We start from the raw sequence: 21,817 nt of genomic DNA on the forward strand, positions 1-21,817 counted from the left end.
TTGTTTTGCTGATATTACAAGCTGGCTTTACTGCTGACGTTCAGGGAAAAGTAGGCGCCATAGGTTAGCTTTGATCGTATGAATGTACATCATTAAATAAACTGATATATGTGGATATGTATAAGTAATGCTGTCATGTCATAATAGAAACATTTATTTCCTGTGACTCATCTTAAAATGTTTCCATTCCTGGCATACATAGGCCTATATATATATATATATATATATATATATATATATATATATATATATATATATATATATATATATATATATATATATATATATATATATATATATATAGATATATATATATATATATATATATATATATATATATATATATATATATATATATATATATATATATATATATATATATATAAAGATATATATATATATAAAGATATATATATATATAAAGATATTCAATAATCTGTGTAAATTAAAATTTTGAATCGTGTGTATTACTTACTATTTCTAATTTTATACGTTTAAGGGAGACAACCTAAAACTATAATCATAAATTTGAAAAAAATAAATATTACGATAATAAGAAAACAGAAGATTTTACTTTTAGCAATGAATTAAAAAGCAACATTGAAGGCAGTATCAGATGATTCTTTTCGTATTACACAGCTAAAAATGTAGCATAATATTTGTACTTTAATTGAATTTATAAACCTTAGTTGTAACCATAACCTAATATGCAGACATCAGAAACCTAACATTTTCTAATCTATTAATTTGATTGCTAATGGTGTATGTTAGTAAAAATGAACAATAAAGTGTCCATTCGGGCGTTTGTCGCATTCGGGCAAATGTCCATTCGGGCGTTTGTCGCATTCGGGCAAGTGTCCATTCGGGCGTTTGTCGCATTCGGGCAAGTGTCCATTCGGGAAATCGGCCTTCGGGCGAACGGCATTCGGCCAAGTGTCTTTCGGGAATTTGTCGTAGACCCAAAAAAAAAACAAAGCCTTTCATTTACAGACACTAGTACACAAGTTAAAAATATACATTCCAAAGAGTCACTCATCTGCCCTAGTGTTCGAACTCGAGACTTTTCGGTTAAGCAACCATGAGCTTTACCGACTCGACCACGCCGACCCCAGAAACCTAATAATAAACGCATTACACCAAAAGAAAGGGAAGTAGCATACAGACTTATTTTTAATACAACACCAGTTTCGCGAAATACAAAGTAAAATCGAAATGTTAAAATAACATGTCAAACGTGTAAACAAAATATACAAGAAACTGAGAAACACATTTTTTTAGATTGTATATTAGTATACAGAAAGCAAAGCAAACACTTGCGAAAATATTAAACACCACCAATCAAACAGCCACAGCTAATAAAGCAATCACACATAACTTAATTAACACGACTAGAAAAAGAACAGAAGACGAAAACAGACTAGTAGCAACGGCTATTTATAGATCGACTATATGGCAAATTAGGAATATATTCCGTTTTTTTTTCACAAAATACACTGACTTCGAGTTAAAAGAAATATTTCAAGCAAAGCTAAGACTTAGGCTGGGAACTCACTTAACTGAGAAAAAAAATGTACAAGAAAAAATAAATAAGTATTAATTTTAATTTAGACAGTCTCGTTTATTTCGACTATATATATATATATATATATATATATATATATATATATATATATATATATATATATATATATATATATATTTGCCTCAACATAGTTTACTCCATTCGAGCCAGGAGCTCACTGTGTGGATAGGTTGCATTTTTATTACATTAAAGCTCCATGAAATAGCATACAATGTACAATCAATTTCACGTCTTGATTCTTGTCTCTTCCCGATGTTCAAAATATGTCTTTACTTTTCTTCCTTTTGTCTTTTCTTGCTTTTCAGTTTTTATCCATGATGTTGCTTCTTTATTTTCTCTTTTAATTTTTCGTGTCATTTATTTCTTTTTTTTTTCTTTTTTCTTTTCTTTTTTTTCGTGTCATTTGTGTCTTTTTTTTTTTTTTTTTTTTTTACGGGACAGATTTTAGATTTAATTTTTAGCAGACGACTTGACAAATACAGCAAACTGACACACACACTATAAATAGTAGTCAGTTCTGTCATAATAATTTATTTTTTTTTCTCTTTTTTTTTTTGCCTCAGACTCGTAATTTATAGCGTCAGTTGTGTATTCGCTTTAGTATTACAGTTTTCATCATCGGCTTGTGAGGACTGATACAGATTTACAATAGTAATATTTCTTTCTTACTTGTAGCCTGCTTTCATTCATTTAAGATGGTTTACTTATACATCGATCTAATACAAAACGTCTAAATATAAAGAAAAAATAAAAATTAAAAACCAACCTGAAACTGAAAATGCAAATGTGTAATTAAATGATGATTCAAGGGATTTTTTTTCTCGGCGTGGTGGGCAGAGGGGACGAGGGGGGAGGGGGGGGGGGAGAGGGAGATTTGTTTTTTTTTTAAAGTAGAGCTGAAATGAATTTGGGATTACAGAGAATTAAAATGATACAAATTTTAAGCAATCGGAAAAGCAATGTTATCACAATGAGACACGTAAAAGCAAACACTCTTCCCTTTCAAACATCTATATCTATACAGTCCTCAATTAGTTTTTTTTTTTTTCTTTTTATTTTTTATTAATTTAATTGTTTTAAACATTTAAATCAGTAATAATTATTTATTTGATAGATTTTAGACAGCATCAAAGACATGAACATCAATTGCATATATAATAATCAAGTGGAGAAAATAAAATGGCATAAGAACTAGACTAAAATAAGGTGTGCAAACTAGGTTTCTCTTGACTGCTTCGTCTACTGTGCTTTGTCCTTAGCTGAGGAGTCAAAAGTTCACATTGTGCGTGTCATTTATTTCGACTTGAATTTTCAAGTCTCTAGATAATTTATTGTAAAAGTAGTTAAATTTCTACAGTTTAACAAGAACAAATATTTAGTTGAATGTAAGAAATGTATGGTTTACCTAAATAAAAAATAGCTTAAGCATTAATTTTTTGTTGTTTATATTAGAGTTAAACATTTACCACGCACAGGACTAAATTAATACTATTTTTTTTAGATCAACTGTTTTCTATTTCAATTTAATATATAGAAAAATATATACCTTTTTAAATATAATTACTATGATACTATGATTACTGGGAATTCAGCTACACAAAAGTTAAGCTATAAATAAAATTTCGCGACATTGAAAGATCGCATGCTATGGTGTGAAATCTTGTAGATGAACTTTAAAGTCATAATAAAATAGTTGGATATACTCTTCTCTCCTCGCCCGAAATTGTTGAATGACATGAAACTACTCAACAAAACCATTTTCCTCTGTTTATTTTGCAAACTTTTCATTTGGTGTCACCCCCCACTACTACTTTGGGTGATAGCTTTAAACTGTTTATCTAAAATCGGTTATTATTATATTAATATAGCTGGATGTTGCGTTGTTTTTACTCTTTTGTTAATAAGTCTACGCCGTGATGTTTTATATTTAAAAATGCGTAGAATTGCTACTAACACTGTAAGCACAGTTTATACTGTCCAGTGTAAAAAGGTTTTTAATACTAATATATTTAGTAGTAAAAAAATATTAAAAATATAAAAACAGATTATTTTAAACATGAGCAGACGCCAGACATGGGATGGAGTGGTCTAGCGGTACAGAGCTGGACTGCCCACGTAAGTTTCGAGTTCGAATCCGGGTTCAAGTCAGTAGACCTTCCCTGAGTCCACCCAACTCTGATGGGTACCTAACTCAATTTAGGGAAAGTAAAGGCGGCTGGGCATAGTGCTGATCACACTATCTCTTCATATGCCGAGGTCACAGAAACAAGTGAACTCTACTTCACTTGCCCCATAGACCGTCAGGTTTGAAAGGGAAACTTTACTAGACGCCAAACACCTAGTGAGTTTTTAAACCAAATATGGGGGCGACCTGTTGTTAAGTTGAACTCTGGAGTAGATTACAGAGGGGTCTGGATGGTTATATGAATATTGCCCTTGAACAAACAGAAGAATATGTAAATGGCCAACTAAAAAACAAATATGGAGATGCTTTTAATGCTTTTAATAATGTTTTGTACATGAGTACACAAAAAAAAAGATAAAAAATTATTCTTTCAAGGTTTAAGGAGAACATAATTGTTTTTAAATTGAGTTAATTGAGCAAAAGTCACTACTGTGGTTATACTTGGAATAAAAAACACGAGCTGACCCGCGCCGTAAGCATACGCCGCCGTTTAGATGTTTTATTTTCTACTTTTCAGTAATTCATAATTCACTACCAATGCTGCGACTGAAAATATTTTGCTTTAAAACACTATCAGTAGTTGGTAAAGACGATTATCCTCATCCTCCCTCTCAACTCCCACCGATATATAAAACAAATTCGTTATATATATATATATATATATATATATATATATATATATATATATATATATATATATATATATATATATATATATATATATATATATATATATATATATATATATATATATATATATATATATATATATATATATATATATATATGTCATATATATATATATATATATATATATATATATATATATATATATATATATAGAGAGAGAGAGAGAGAGAGAGAGAGAGAGAGAGAGAGAGAGAGAGAGAGAGACAGAGAGGGAGAGAGGGAGAGAGAGAGAGAGAGAGAGAGATAGGCAGATATTATAGCCATGCACACATGATTAGGATATCCTGTGCGTGCGGCGTCAAAACGGCCAATGACAAAACGGCCCCGTCAAAACGACCCCGTCAAATCGGCCCCGTCAAAAGGGCCAGCGACATATGGACCCCGTCATATAGGCTCCCGACAAATAGGCTCCCGTCATTTAGGCTACCGACAAATAGGCTCCCGTTATATAGGCTCCCGACAAAAGGGCTCCAGTCAATAAGACTCCTTACAAATAGGCTCCCGTCATTTTGGCTCCCGACATATAGTCTCCCGTCATTTAGTTTTTTCCACAAAACGGCCCCCGTCATTACGACTCCCGACAAATAGGCTAGCGTCATTTTGGCTCACGACAAAAAGGCTCCTGTCAATTCGGCTCCAGACAAAAGGACCACTGACACAGTGGCGTAGCTACCGTAAAGCTAGCGTAAGCAAGGCATAGGGGACCAAGGCACATAGGGGCCCTTTTCCCTCATAAAAAATTAAAACTTTTACAATGGAATTTTAATATTTGTTACATATAAATAATTTTAAAAAAGAAAAAAGGTTAAAAGTTCCAAACCCCCCCCCCCCCCCCACCACCGTTTCGGCAGTGGGATTCAGTGTGTGTGTGGGGGTCAAACAGAGCCCAATCGTTATAATAACACTACAGGCGATATCACTTTGTCGTGCAAGACATTGAGAGAATCAGCCTATAAATAAACTTTTTAGCAGTAGTAGGCAAACATAATAATATAGTATAAATACACAATCAGGACATATAAAATACAAAATGTTGCCTTCAGAATATTTATATATTAAAAAATATCCATCGTAAGTAGAAGTTGATCTCTTCGTTTAACTCCTCTGTAGCCTAACGCAGAGGCGTAGCGAAGGCGGGGCGGGGGGTGCGGACCGCAACGGGTGACACCATTTAGTGGGGTGACACCAAATTGCAAAATTTATAGAATGAAATGCCATTTTTCCAGATCCATTAGTTAAAGTTAAATAGTCTTCTAAATACAAATCGAAAATTATATCAAGAGGGGGGAGGGGTGATACCACGACGTAAACGTAAACTATAAAGAAAACAATGCTACATTCAACTGTATTATAAACAGACTGCAGATAACCATCGTAACTATTAAGTCTGCAGTGATTAAAGCTTATGCGCGTACGTATACCAGTATGTGGCATATATATATATAAATTTTAGGCCTATGTAGGCCGACACACACACACACACACACACATATATATATATATATATATATATATATATATATATATATATTTATTTATTTATTTATTTATTTATTTATTTATTTATTTATTTATTTATTTATTTATTTATATGCTTTGTTTCCTGGGAGGGGGTGACAATACGAAGTGCCGCACCGGATGACACCCGACCTAGGGACGCCACTGGCCTAACGGCTGACGAAGGGGCCCACTGATAATTTTTGCATAGGGGCCCAAAAATCCTAGCTACGCCACTGCACTGACAATACCGTTTCTGTAGAGACTAAGTCTCACGGCAAAGCGGTCTCATTGAATATGACACCTACCAGTGGGACCCCTTCATCAATATTCTTTAGAGTTAGCTTATCCAACACTCTTATGTAATACAACGTATGCATCTCTTGTTCGGCAGGCCTTATTTTTATATTAGTTTATCTATTATAAAATATAGTATGTTTTAATTTAAGGGTCATCTATCTATGACATCCATAATTGAGTCGGTTATAGGCTGTTCCAACTCAGTGTGTGGGGAGAAGGGTCCACGCTGTACCTTCCTAACTGCAGTATGCTTGTAGGTTATCAAAACAAAATGCTGTTATCATGTTAACATCATGTATATCATACATTTACACTTCTGTGCTCGCTTTTAAGCAACAGATCTTTTCCGTTGTAAATTAAACATTATCAAAACTTTAGAATTGGTGGAATTTAGCTGTTAAGGGCTCGATTTGTTTGTGAATTAATGTTGGTTCATGAAAAATAATTTCATTCGGGCATTAAAAAGAGGTTATAGTGGTATTGGAGGTAGGACACAATGGTTACTTTTATGCCAATAGTGGTCATATCATTCATTTTTCTGGAGCCAATATGTCGGAAGTCATTTTGTCAAAAGCCAATATGTCGGGAGCCCAATTACCGGGAGCTAATATGTCGGGAGCCCATTTGTTGGTAGCCAATATGTCGTGAGCCCATTTGCCGGGAGCCCATTTGTCTTGAGCCCATATGTCGGGATCCAATATGTCGGGAGCCGCTTTGTCGGGAGCCAATATGTCCTGAGCCTATTTGTCAGGGGCTAATATGTCGGGAGTCCATTTGTCGGGAGCCTAAATATCGGGAGCCCATTTGTCGGGAGCCTATATGTGGCAAGTCAATATGACGGGAGCCCATCTGACGGGAGCCAATAAGTCGGGGCCCTTTTGACGGGGCTATTTTGACTGGGTCGTTTTGTCGGGGGTCGATTTGACGGGGTCAAATTAACGGGGCCGTTTTGACGGGGTCGATTTGTCCCGGGCCGTTTTGACAGGGCACCCCTGGAGTGATAATTTCAAGAGTGGGAACTTGGATTGAACTGGCATACAGCTGTATATCAACCACGTGAGTTAGTTGACCAATCATCGTCACGGCACTAAGTCATCTGGAAACCAAGAAGGTAAACGAGGGAAAAAAGGAAGAAAATAATAAAGATCAAGGCGAAAAGGAAGATGATTGTGAACATGGTCTTTATTAAATTTAGTTCCGCATAAATTTATTACGGTCCATATGATAATATATAATATGAATATATGTGTCAATTAGGCATATGAAAGTGGCAAGTACACATTATAAGAATTCACTTTAAAATTCTCTCTAAAATTGTAGGACTTCTAATTTATTTTATGAACGTATTACAACCAGTGTTGTGAAAGTTTCAAGATTATTATTTCGATATTTTTTATATAAAATTTCATCATAATAACTTTGCAAGCGCTTATAACCTTCAGTGAAAATGTCTTACATTTTAGTGGATATGTCCTTACCTTAAAAATATATGTCATCACCTTCAATGAATATGTCCTCCATTAAGAATGGATTCTATATGAAAACAGCTAGCCTTCAACAATAATTCAACGCAAGTAATTTCCACATTTCAATAACGAGATACAATGGTATTTAAACAGAACATTAAGTATAGCTACAAGTGAGGCTTTCGTTATTTAAAACGTAGCCTTGGCGTGTTGATAGTTATTTTAAATTGTGTAACAATAGAAGTTCAATTTTAGTTTTAGTTCCGCAACTACACGGAATTCCTTCTTATTTAAAAAGACAAAGCAAAATTATAGCGGTTTAAAACATTTTAAAATTGTTTCGAAAAATGTTTTTAATTAACAAGTGTAATCTTCTATTTATAGATATGTTTAAATTGGCCCCTCCATGAAATATTAAACAAAGCCCTGTTTAACTAACCATTTAACACAATTGAAATGAAACCGGAGTATTTCAATGACCCAAGTTCTTCTTATAAAATGGATTCCGCGCAGTTTAAACTAAAAATAGCTCAGCATACTTGATAGGGACAATTGAAATGCCCAAAATATCTGGAGAAAGAAACATTGATGTAATTATCTGATGCTGTTTGGTGCTGGTTGATTAAGTTCCTGTGTACAGGTGCGGCAAGTTGACACAGCCAGGAATGGAAGCGAAAACTATTTGTGTTAAACAAAACATTACCAAACTGGAGGCACTTGAAAAAACGGGGTGTTTTTTCTTCAGTGAGACGAAATTAGCGAAACAAATATGTGTGGTACACTTTGTTCCATTCCTATTCTGCTTCTAAGTTTATTTTTAAATTTTAAGAAAGGCCAGAGAACCAAAATAAATCAAAACAATATTTGGAGGTCAGTAAAGAAAAAAAAGGGGTTTTTTTTTTGTCAATTAAAAAAAAAATCTCAATTAGTCCGCAGTCTAACAGTTTATTTTCATTTATATTTTTAAAATTCATTAGAATATTGTGTTTATTTTTATATTTTCAAGTCTCCTTATTGTCTAGTAGTTGTTTTTTTTTTATTGTTGTTGTTTTGTTTTTGTTTTTATTTACTTAAGTTTTTTTTTTTTTTTTTTTTCAAAGCATCTTTTTCATTTGTACAAAATTTCACACTCTAATAAGTAAAACAAAACAAAAATGGTGGCCTACAGTGAATAATGTAGAGAGTTGTAAGTCTTAGTCAAAACAAAATAAATTTCGAATCCCATGAAGCAAATGACTTTGTCTAGCTATCAGACATACACATCTATATTGATATATACGGGAACAAACTCAAACCAAGCTTTACAATTTTAGAAAAAAAAGACACATTATTATAATTTTATGCAACAATTAATTTTTATGACAAAAAGTTAAAGTCTAATGTAAAAAGGCTTAATGTCTGATTATAATAACCAAAATACGGTTAACAAAAATAGAACAGTTTACAAAGATCTGACAAGCATTGCCATCCATTGTCTGCAACTTGTTGTGTCTACTTACAGATTTTAAAAGAAATGAAAATATTCTCTCCCTTGAATACCTGCATCATGTTTTGTTGTTTATTCCCACAAATACAACCACTGCTTCTATTTTTAGACACCATCCCGTCCATGTTTCTATTTACCCCTTATTCAAAAACATTTTAATGAATGCGATGATTTTTTTTTGTGTTAAAGTTTCGATTGCAATTCTTGTGTGTGCCGTACAAACCTCGTTCTAAATCCAGCATCTCGGTACACACTACAGGTCTCGATCAGTGCGTTCTATTGTTATGTTGGTTGTTCTCGTCTTGAACCCCCCCTCCCCCTCCGTTATTCCTGCAAAGTGTGGACACACAGAAAAAAACACCTCCTCCCACGGGACGGTATAAAAGCCGCCGGCGTGGAGCGAGAGGGTCAGTATGTTGGAAGCTGCAGCAGTAATCAGCCAGTAAGATCCAGACCAGCAACACGAAGTCCATTCAGTCCTGTGAGCCTCAGCACTCGATTTCCCCTCCTCGGTGTGACGTCACAGTTGGTAGACCCAGTGTTTCGCTATCTGAGTGTAAGCTTTGGATTTGATTGGTCGAATCAAGCCAAAGGTCACTCCTGGACAATATATATTTATATTGAAAGACATACATACAGCACCGCTATAGACTTGGATATTTCTGAGAGAGATATTTCGAGGCCAAAAGGAGATATAATCCTTCAAGGCTTGTATTTTTCTGGAGATCTTGTTGAATTTTTTACCAGTGGATAAAAAAAACATTTTAATTATTTCAACCAGTTTTGTTTCGTGAAGTTCGAGGTTATTTCGAGATTTCTATTTGTGATTGCTTGTTTTACGAATCTCTGAAGAAACTTCTCGATTTAATTGAGAAAGGTAAGTTTGTAAATATTAAATAGATTAAAACTTATTTAGTAATTTAACACGATTAGCATCGTTGGTCAAGTAAAATCAATCTGAATAATAATTGACATATCATTTCTGACCAACGTGTTATGTAGCATATGAATTAGAATAGATAGACCCTAAGTTCCAGGTTCTATTCCAACTCTCATTGACTCATGTCAAAGTGGTGCGACATTTGACTTTTGAGTGTCGTGTAGATTAGCCATCACACCCTCAATGTCCCACAATGTACCAGATCGATTAGACAAAGTTCAAGTTCCTCTTTAGACCTAGCGATCCATTGTGCAGATGAAGTAAAATTCATGTTTTTTTGCCTAAGCATGTGGAGGGATAGGGTGGAAAACACTATTCTCAGCCTCCTTTTACTTTCCCTAACGTAAGTCAGGCACCCATCAAAACTAAGTGAATTCAGAGACGTCTTACAGTCTTTGAGTTAGCACCAAATCGCTCTAACATCCGACCACTCCGCCCCATTTAAAAAGCGCCATCGAATTAGCGTTTATATTAGAGAAGTTAGTTTTCAATGTATTTTTTGCATGACGAAAAATAAAAAAAAACATACAGAAAGAGAAAGTCTAAATAATTTTCTGAACTAAAACGCTGGTTTCACTCTATTTAATTCATAAAATTGCTTACAATTTGTGGTGAAGTTACTTTTAAACAATAGTTAGGGCCATATTGTAACCTAGCGAAGATATCTACAATTTGGTTGGGTTTTTTGGATGCCAGTTTAATCAGTTTGGGTGAAGACGTAGCTAAAAGATGAAGGTACGGGGTTGGAGATTCAGTTTTTTACTGCTGGGTGTCACATTCTAAAAGTGTTTCAAAGCACTCGTAAATGTTCTGATAAACTTTACTTTTCCTTCTCTACACATGCAACTGATTTCATTTCTTTCTTGTAGAAATGTAGTCCTAGCTATATTGAACTAACATTGTCTTAAACTTAAAAATAAAACCACAATTGTTTTTTACATCGAAACATCTAGAACAAATCGTTCTATTGTCTAACAACAGTGTGGCACATCTCAAACGTGGACAATTTAATTAAAGAGCCTGAACATTTGACAGACTTATTAATTAGTTCGCTTCAAACTAATCCAAAAAAAATGTATTAACTTTAGTCTTACACATTGATGTACAAAGTATTATAGAATATGGGAAGGGGTGGTTCAGTGTTAGGGCATACGATTGCTAACCCGAAAGTCTCGAGTTCGAATCCGGGTTAGGTCTTTAGAAAGTCCCTGGTCCTCACATCTCTGACGCACGTTAGTGTTAGGTAAAAGTAAAGGTGACTGGGTATATTGCTGACCACACTATCCCTACATACGCCTACGTCACAGAAACGTGTGATCTATTCTAGAATACATTGAGTCTAAGACGTCAATCTATGTCTTTGCTCAAAAGTTCTGCAAGCGTTTTGCAGTATGTCTAAAAATTTAAAACAAAATTCGTCAGACAAATGAGAAGTAACCAGTTGTATTCATTCAAACGTTATTTCTTTGGCCTTCTATGTATTTTACTTTTAAATAATCGATGTCAGTAATTTCGCACTCCTATAATAAGAGCATGTAAAAATTCACAATAACTGTGTACGCCTACAGTACATCAACACATTAAGCATAATAATCTTTATAACAGCAATTTTCAAATTGCCATCTATATATGATAAATATATTGTAGTTTTTGCTATTTTTGCAATGTCTTTAAAACAATTTATTTTTAATGTTGAACGAAGTCTCAATGTAATTTTTAAAATACCATATTCATTATTCCATAATTTCCTATAAAAACAGAGACGTAATCAACTAAATCCAATCAGTACGTCATGTTCTTAATTTCTAGCGATAGCTAAAGAAAATATTAAATCCATCAGCATAGTACGGTATACCAGTGGCGTAGGCAGAAGGGGGGGGGGGGGGGGTTTGGGGGGGGGGGGTCATAACCCCCCCCCCATAGACCCCTCGGTATATATATATATATATATAAAAAGTATGAGGGGGTGCAAATCGAAAGTTTGTCCCAGGGTAAAAATTGGAACACCCCCCCCCCTTGAGACGATCCTGGCTACGCCACTGCGGTATACTATAGTAGATTACCTCCCTAACTTGAAACAACTTTTCTTCAAAATTGTATTTGCTAATCACACTAAGACTGCATAGGGCGAATAAACGATAAACATCGTTCCACCTTCTTCTAATGTAGTTTTGTTTTATGTCTACCTAGCTACCTGTCTGAGACCAGTACATAGCCTGGAACTCGCGAGTTCAAGGTCACAGATGTTTCGGAAGATGTGGCTGTCGGCGGCGGCGACGCTGGTGGTGTTGTCGCTGCTGACGTTTCGCGTGGAAGGTCACGGCCGTCTGATGGATCCCCCCGCCCGCAACAGCATGTGGAGGCTGGGGTTCGCGAACCCCGTCAACTACAACGACAACGAGCTGTACTGTGGTGGAAGAATGGTGAGTACATCAGTGGTGTAGCATGCACGTGTGAGCCGTGTTGTCTTTTGGTTCTGCTGATTTAGCTGTACAAGATTTTACAGCCTGTTTTTGTTCTTGGTGGGACAAAGGCTATGGAAAGTAAAGTTTCCTTTTCAAACCTGAGGAAGGTCTATAGGGCAAGTGAAGTGGAGTTCACTTGTTTCTGTGAACTCGGAATATGAAGAGATAGTGTGGTCTACTGACCGGATTCGAACTCGAGACTTAAAGGTTAGCAGTCCAGCTCTCAGCCGCTAGACCACTCCGTCCCCAAAGGCTATGGAACCAAATCCAAAATGAAAAGCAGGCTGAAATCGGAGACAACGGCCTATATGGCGCATAAAAATTTGGCACTTTATACTTAATTTATGTTGGAGGGAATCAATAGGGCTGGTAAGTAGGTCACCAACCAGTTCTACGGCTCAATGAAACTTGCATGAGCCATATAACTGGTTGGTGACCTACTTACCAGCCCTATTCCAGCATTTCAATTGAGAACGAAAAAGAAGAGCCTGTTTGTTAAGACAAGAATTTGCAGTTTGTTTAAACATACCTCATTGTTGGATAATATATAAGATCTACCAGGGTGTTTATGTGACTGCCTGGCCTAGTGGTAGATTTATAGACTGCTACCACGAGATCTAGAGTTCGAATCTGGGGTAAGTCACGTAATAGAAAATAAATTCGGCTATTCATAATGCTGACACAAAAATCAGTACACATTCCTCAAGTACCTTGAGTTTCCAAAAAGAAAGTTTTTTTTTACGCCACAGCTAATAATTTTTTTAAATGAAAAATATTTGTAAAAAAAAAGGTGTAAGTGCCCTGGTTATGTTTTAAAATTATCTTCAGATTAGGAGTCAAGGTCGATCCAGAATCCACTGCGATCTATTGAGTGCAATTTTAGTGGGATCAGGGGTGGTCAATTGTTATAACTACTGACCTGCCAATACCATTCATCGAAGAAGCGTGCGTTATAAGAGGACATCGTTAATGTCTAGACTGCTAACCCGAAAGTCTCCAGTTCGAATCCGCGTTCAAGCCAGTAGAATGTCCCTGAGTTCAGCTCTGATGGGTACCTAACACACGATAGTATCTGTGAGCGTCCTACACCCCCCCCCCCATCCCCTTTCACCCCTGACCACCACTTTACAACCTAAGATCAAAATCATACGCATCAAAAATTTGAAACCGGTCGTCACAGGCTTGCGCTTTCCGTTTCCCTCCCAGCAGTAAACTAGGTGTAAGATGTAACGGGTTGTGTAATTACCAAAGTCAACACCAACTGTAATGTGTCACCCATTTTTTATTTAAAATTTTAACATTTTATTTCCACGTAAAAAAAAAAGAAAAGAAAAGTAACAAACATCTGAAATATTTCTAAAATTTGCATAGAAAACAAAAAAAAAATGCTGAGCTCATCAGCACTGCATTTTAAAACTTTAGATATTTCTATACAACTAGCCAAACATAAACATAAAAAAACACCTAATCCTAAACCTATACCTAAACGTAAACGTAAGAGCGAGGTGTCGGCCGGCTAATCCAACAGTGCCAGTACTGGAATTAACCCTGACGTCAACACGCGCTTAAACTGACCACATGCGTGGGATCACTAGCACCAAACAAGCACACACACAAAAATCTGGGATAGGCGCATTTCAACAAAACCTCCCCAAACTATCGCGAGGCACATACGCCAAATATTACTACGCCGGCGATGACGTAGCAAGTCAACAACGGAGCCCGTCACAAATCACACGTTTAAAGGGAGAGCACTGGGTCGTTCTAGTCAGGCAGGGGAGGGAACCGAGTGTCTCTACTCAAACAACTAACTAGTGCCGCTATCTACTTCTAGCAGTCAGCGAACAGTGGACCAGTACTGTTGTTGTTTCACACAGTTCAACGCGGTTGATTATAGAGTTTGTATTGACTTTCGACTAACGCATGTTTCCTTTAGCAAACTCTCCAGGCGCCGTTGTTAAAATATAGGCCATATTTCCAACACAATTACTTTAAAAGAAAAATAATATCGTAGGGGGTGGGGTGAGGTAATGTGGGGGCGGAAGTGAATGTTGATATTTGAAGTTCCTGGCTCGAAATTCAATAACATCTCAAGGCTACCATGTTGCTTGTTTTTTACCCTCTATGTGTCACTGTATTGATCGTCCTCTGACTACACACAATTTAAAAAAAAAATAGTAGGGCTTCACATATTCGTTGTTTATAGAATATGAAATAAAATTAACTGAATCATTTTTTTACTAAACAATTTAAAATACAGTCACACTTACAGTTAAAGTGTGGGGGTCTACTATAAATGACGTCACTATTTTAGGTGTAAAAGATTGCGTGACGTTTTACCTTGTTAGACCACTCCCCCACCTCCTAATACTAAATATTATGTTGGGCCTAACGTTCGATAGAGTAGATAAAGCAGCAGAGTTCATCAGTTTCCGTAACCATGGTATTTCAAGTAATACTTGAGTCATATTCCAGTAATCTTTTATTTCCCTAATGCAGGGGTCGGCAACCTGCGGCTCTTTTGATATCAAGATGCGGCTCTCCAGCTCCTTGCACAAATACTAATAATCTAAATAAAAAAATAAAATATTTGAAATTAAAAAATGTTAGTGGCTCTTTAAAACCAGGGAAATTTTGAAAATTGTAACATTTGGCTCTTCCGCTTCAAAAGGTTGCCGACCCCTGCCCTAATGAGATACCCACAAGAGCTGGGTGGTATTGGAGTTATAGTAAAGACTCGAGTCCTGGATTCGAACTCCAGACTTTCATGTTAGCATGCATGAACTCAGCCAAGAGACCAGAGTTTCTTCCAGGCATCTCTTCTCTTACTAGTGTCCGCCCCCCCCCCCGAAAATATAGACCCCCCCTCCCGAAAATATCAAGTGTCGTCGCCCCCCCCCCTCCGAACGAGATGGAATGTATATAGTAAACATATACTTTTACTAGTGCCCCCCCCCCCCCCCCCGGAAAATATAGACCCCCCCCCCCCCCCCCCCGAGAAAAAAAGACTGGAAGAAACACTGCCACGGACCACACTACAATTATCGTCCATGTCAACAAAAACTTTTAAAAAATAAAAAATTCCTCTACCCGTCTTCTCCTTACAGACTCAGTGGGCGCGGAACAACGGCAAATGTGGGGTGTGTGGTGACGCCCACCACGGCAAGCGCGAGCACGAGGCGGGCGGGAAGTACGCCAATGGGATCATCGCTCGTGAATACAAGCAGGGTGACGTCATTGACGTCACGGTTCACATCACAGCCAATCACAAGGTGAGAAAAATGAGTATTTTGTTGTTGTTTTTGTTGTTATATATAATGAGTTTAGAAAAATGATTGTGCAACAGAACGTGTATTTAAAGCAGATACTGTTTCTCAATAAAACCACCAATACTATATCTTGTTTGTAGAATACAAGTAACAAAGTTTCATTATTTTGCCTTTACTCTCAATATATTAACTCAGCAGTAAAGAAAATACCATAATTATACATCAAAATCTTAGCTATAGCAACATCGTTAAGTAACAGGGAAGATAATACATTTAAGTGAACTTGTTTAGATCTACGAATTATTTTCATTTTTTTTTCGATTATTTTTTTATCAAATTATTCGATTACAATAATTTCATCATGCTCAACATGCACAGCGCGCGTTACAAGCAATTTAAAACAAAAAAAAAGCTTCCTGGTGATTACATTCTAGGGGAAACAACTCTAATATTTTCGTCTCTCTCTATTCCCCAGGGATTTTTCGAGTTTCGTATCTGCCCAGTCCAAGATCCTAAAGTTGAAGTCACACAGGAATGTCTGGACAAAAATCTTCTGGAGAAAGCAGATGGCAACGGTACTAGGTAAGACATAGAGAAATTTTATTTCTGGCTTATATGATAGTCAAGTCACCAAAAATATTTATGGAAAATATAAATCTTTATAAAGAAAATAATCCATATTAATTTCAATTGGAGATATTCCAGGATTGGTCTTTAAAAAATTTAAAAAATTAAATTTAAGAAATTTTTTAAAATGTGTACTTAACATTGGATAACTTCTGTTTGCAGGTACATGTTGCTTGATGGTCAGTCCAATCAGTTCTTCAATGTTTCACTGCGACTTCCGGCCGACCTGACATGTAAACAATGCGTCATTCAATGGAAGTACAGGACAGGTAAGGTTACTCGCACACTATACAAATCAAGGTTCATTTCGTTTAGCCGTACCCACATACATGGTGTATATAGTGCTGATAATCAGTAGCGTAGCGAGGGGGGGGGGTTGGAAAAATAAATTGAAAGGTTGAGGGGGGTGCAAATCGAAAGTGTGAGGGAGGGGGGGGGGGGTGCAAATCGAAATCTTGAGGGGGGGGGGGGTGCAAATCGAAATGTTGAGGGGGGGGGTGCAAATCGAAATGTTGAGGGGGGGGGGGGGGTGCAAATCGAAAAGTTTGTCCCCGTAGCCGGGAAGGGTCGCTACGCCTCTGCTGAAAATAGGTTTTCAAGTTAACATAAGCTCTAAACACAACTCGCATAAAACGTTTCCTATTAAACTAATGATTATTACTAATGTCTTGGCTAATCAAAAAGTACTAATAAATTAATTATAGTTATTAAAACTTAGGCGTATAGTAATTACATTATCAATCAGCTTGATTTAAACGTCGAATTATCACAATGTGTTAAACAAACCAGTAATGGAATCCTAATTAAACATCCCTAAATATTCCTAAATATCCCTAAATATTCCTAAATATCCCTATATATTCCTAAATATCCCTAAATATTCGTAAATATATAAACTCTATTAGACGTTAGTATTCGATTCTTAATTTTCCTCCCAAAAACAAACACACGTGTTATTTGGAAAACAAAAAAAAAGAGAAAAATTCGTTTGAGACGAGTATTGAATTCATTGAGATACCTCAACAATAATTCCGAAGTATACAGTAGCGTAGCGAGGGGGGGGGGGGACATATGTCCCCGGGCGCCGACCTTAGGGGGCGCCAAAATTCGTTGGAAAAATAAATTGAAAGGTTGAGGGGGGTGCAAATCGAAAGTTTGAGGGGGGGGGGTGCAAACCGAAATCTTGAGGGGGGTGCAAATCGAAAAGTTTGTCCCCGGGCGCCGGGAAGGGTCGCTACGCCTCTGCATGTATATTTTATACGATAGTCTAAACAAAGCGGTATAGACATAAAATATGTTGCTATGACGTTACTTGATTGTCTACATTGTCTCCCTCTCTCCAGGCAACACCTGGGACAAGGACGAGACGGGTAAATTCTGCGTGGGGTGCGGACCCCAGGAAGAGTTCTACAACTGCGCTGACGTCACGATACACGCCAAAGAAGCGGAGAAGCAGAAATCACCGCCAGCCGGCAAAAGCACCACGAAGCCTCAAGGTATGGTCAAGAAGGAGAACATCGTTTTCACTAACGAGGACCCTGATGCCAACAGTAAGATGAGCCGGTACGGGAAACAGAAAGCCAAATTTGTCCAGGATTCGGCCAAATATTCCAATTTGGCAACCGATAGTAAATTAGTTACCCAGAGTAACGTGGTAGATGCGAACCAAATGAAAATTGAGAAAGAAAATAATTTCGAAATGTTTAAAAAATTCAACGAGCCGTCCAGTATTTACAAGACGAACGCGAGATTCGGGTACCTCGGCGAGGCTATGAACAAGGGGAATGTTCAGGCCGAGTCGGTGCCACAGAGTCCAGCGTTGGAGCCATACAGGTGGCAGGCCGGCATATCGAAGAATGTCGTCTCTAAAGAAAACTCCAAACCACAAGGCTATAGCGTCGTTGCTGAGGATAGGACTAACAGCTTGCCGAGCAGCGCTTCCAAAGAAAGCAACGCCCCCATCAAAACCGTCCTGGTCATCAGTAAAGACGGCAGTTACATCAAGGAGCGTCCAAGTCTACAGACCAGACAAGAGGCTCAACCAGTCCCTAGACGCACGGCAACCAGCAGCCCAAATCAGGTTCAAACCACGCAAGCAAAACAGGCCGAACAGGATGAAAGTTTCCTGCAAAGATGGAAGCTTATGCGTTTGAGAAACCTGATCAATCAAATCACGACAAATGCGTCGACCAACGAAAACACTCCTGTTAATGAAATATCAAATGAAAACACCCCTGTTTATGAATTATCCAATAAAAACATCCCTAGCTCTTCAACAGTCAATGAAAATCTTCCTATCACTCATTCAGCGGCTGAGGTTCAAAAACAGCAGATGTTGAAGACGATTCAAGCAATGCGACAAAATGGAAAAAGCAGACAAAACATCGACTCCAGATCACCCTTCACGCCTCCTCCATCAGACAAACTGGCACCCGCATCCCAGAATTCAACTGTCATTAAACCTGCACCAAAACAAACAACCATCTCAAGTAGTCTACACAAATATCTGAGAAAACGAATCCCCACTTGGCTCATAGCTGCACTTAGACTAAAACAGAAAGAAGAAGAAGAAAAGAAGGCCAACAGTTGGAACACTGCTAGGGACAACGAGATCTCTAATGGGCTTCAGCAGCCTTCTGTACAGGATAAATCTGTCACTCAGGTTATTCCCACACGGGCCAATATAACATCTACACTTCATCAAGACTCACAAGCAAAGCCCGTCGTCTCTAACTCTCTTGAGAAGAAGATCAGTCAAGGAAAAGACAGCGCTAAGTCAATGAGTACGAAAGAGAAGGAGCACTCAGAAAATACGAAGACGTCTTCGGTAGCTGAACAATCCCCAAGTAATAAAAATAGAATTTCGGAGACAGTTGATCCTAAATCTGTTAACAAAAACCTTAAACTTTCTGATACAGTTGAGTCTAAGCCTGTCAACAAAAACATCAAAGTATCTGAGACGGCTGAGCCTAAATCTGTTAGCAAAAGTCAAAAGGTGACTTGGTACAACAAAGGGAAGTTCACGACAACGCCATTATTTTTTACTCTCACAACAACAACACGAAAACCTTCCGACAAACAGGCTGCACTCCCGAAGAAACAGTCCAGTAGTCTCAAACAGAACAAAGAAACAAGTCAAAAAGATGAAAGTAATGAGGATGATACCGAGTCTTTAGTGCGTTACATCATTGCATCTTTGATTTCCAAGAAAGTTGACAATTTAAAACAAGACGCTGACCAAGTTGAAATAGAAGAACACGAACCCCGCACCGTAGCCTATAGAGCTGACGTCACACAAGCACACAACCACCACAAAGCTACCACAGGTCTGCCAACTATTTCACCTTGGTTTGTTCCTGTTACTAGTAAAATACTAGCATCGAACCCGGTTGTGTACGGAGCCGCAGAAAAGAATTTGCATGCTAAACAATACAGTATCAACTCTTTAGAAAGTCAGGATAAACTACACCACGACAGTAACCACATTACTGCAGGAAACCCCGCAGCTGTGATCCCACAGCCGTACAATGGGGTCGTGTTAGGGTCGGATTACAGCTACAACCAGGGCCGTGCTAACAACGTCAGATCCGGTTATCAAGCCAGTCCTTGGGAGAGCCGTAACGCTTACGACAACAGCGCTACCATGAACGCGTATCTGAACTCTCTCCAGGGGATGTTCGGTGAAAGGAACTCTGGGAAGTCTGGGTACAGCTCGGTGGCGTACAGTAACAACGTGGCGTACCCCCAGGTTGCGAACAGCGTAAACTACGCCCAACCCTCTAACCACAACACACAGCCGCGACAGCAGCAGAGTTGGGTGAACGCCGCCGCTTCTAGTGTGGTGGAACCACTCGTCAAAGACCCCAACCATATGTGGGCGTCTCGCGCACAGCAGAGACAGGGGTACTACCAGCCCCAACATGGGGTGGACGGCCCCCGTCTGGTTTGTGAAGCTTTAATCACCCTCGGGGGTGGTATGGATAAGTGGTGCACGGACAACTGCAACGCCAACTTCTGCCCGGAGACGATCTGCGTGTGTAAGAGGCAGCAGCTGGAACCTGTCCCAGCATACAACAGCTACTCATCCTTGTCCAGGAACCCGAGCTCTGCATGGAGCAATCAAAGACCAATCCCTGAGGCTTACAGTGCAAGGTCGTCTCTATACAACACATTGGCCAGGAAACACGCACCAGCACATCACAGCACTACAGATATTGACCGAGTTCAAATGTTGACATCACGTGCGCCATCTTTCTTTTCGTTCCAGACGACAGCTTTCCAATCCCCCGCCCCCACCACCTCCACCTTCGCCGCCTACCATCCAAACAGCCCTAAAAACATTGCCAGCTCGAATTCTATTTACCAGCAGCCTCAGTATTTCAACCAACCAGAAAGCTATAACAGAAACAACTTCAATGCAGTTGACCAATCAGCGCCATCGTTTCAAAATACGCAGAATAAGATTGGTCAATCAAGCCACAATTTGATGAGCCACGCCAATCAAAACACACAAAACATGATTAGCCATTCAAGTAACCAGATGAACACTGACAACGCATTACCCCTAGGTGTCAGCTGGATATCTTCAAGTGATAAAACGCAAGACGGAAACGTGCAAGAATCGTCTTCGCAAAGAAGATACAGAGCGTCCAGTTCAATGGTACTTGACAGCAGACCAAAGCGATACGAACAAACGAACAGCAATCGCATCGTAGCAAGCCACACCGCAGAAGAACCTTACACACCACAGCGATCTTCCCACAAGGTAGAGCCACAAAACTCAAGGCCTCATATGCAAGCCTACATGGCAAGCCCCCATCAGGACAGCCCCTCGGTCAGGGCCGAGAAGCCCACGCGGCTCAACTGCCGGGCCGTGGGGGCGTACCGTGGGCTGGACCACTTCGACGAGTGGTGCGAGTCTACTTGTGTTAGCTCCGTATGTCCGCTCCTCATGTGCGAGTGTGATAGCTAGTTCTACAGCTAGTTTTACAGCTAGTTCTACGGCTAGTTCTACAGCTAATTCTACAGCTAGTTCTACAGTTAGTTCTACAGCTAGTTATATAGCTAGTTCTATAACTAGCTCTACAGCTAGTTCTATAGCTAGTTCTACAGCTAGTTCTACAGCTATTTCTACTAATCAACTGTGATATAAATAGAACTAAATGCGAACAGTGCCAATGGCCGGAAAACGGTTATACCGATAACCAAAATGACGTAGCCTTAGCACTGAGACAACGCATGTCTAAAATACACTGTTCACTTCAAAAAGCTGACAATCCAAATAAATACTTCCGTTGCTCAGTTTTGGAA

General features: G+C 38.2%; 1 protein-coding gene across 1 annotated transcript; it reads left to right on the plus strand.

The window, feature by feature from the left end:
• Positions 1 to 9,641: 9,641 nt before the first annotated feature.
• On the plus strand, positions 9,642 to 21,496 carry LOC131946310 (uncharacterized). The gene is made up of 6 exons (XM_059307003.1): positions 9,642 to 10,083; positions 12,337 to 12,569; positions 15,719 to 15,883; positions 16,356 to 16,462; positions 16,670 to 16,776; positions 17,851 to 21,496. The coding sequence occupies exons 2-6, from the start codon at positions 12,390 to 12,392 to the stop codon at positions 21,477 to 21,479; spliced, it is 4,188 nt and encodes a 1,395-aa protein (XP_059162986.1). The 5' UTR covers positions 9,642 to 10,083; positions 12,337 to 12,389; the 3' UTR covers positions 21,480 to 21,496.
• Positions 21,497 to 21,817: the final 321 nt, after the last annotated feature.

Source organism: Physella acuta, unplaced genomic scaffold (assembly GCF_028476545.2).
Source record: "Physella acuta isolate Inbredline_101_S28 unplaced genomic scaffold, ASM2847654v3 ptg000551l, whole genome shotgun sequence".
Taxonomy (NCBI): domain Eukaryota; kingdom Metazoa; phylum Mollusca; class Gastropoda; family Physidae; genus Physella; species Physella acuta.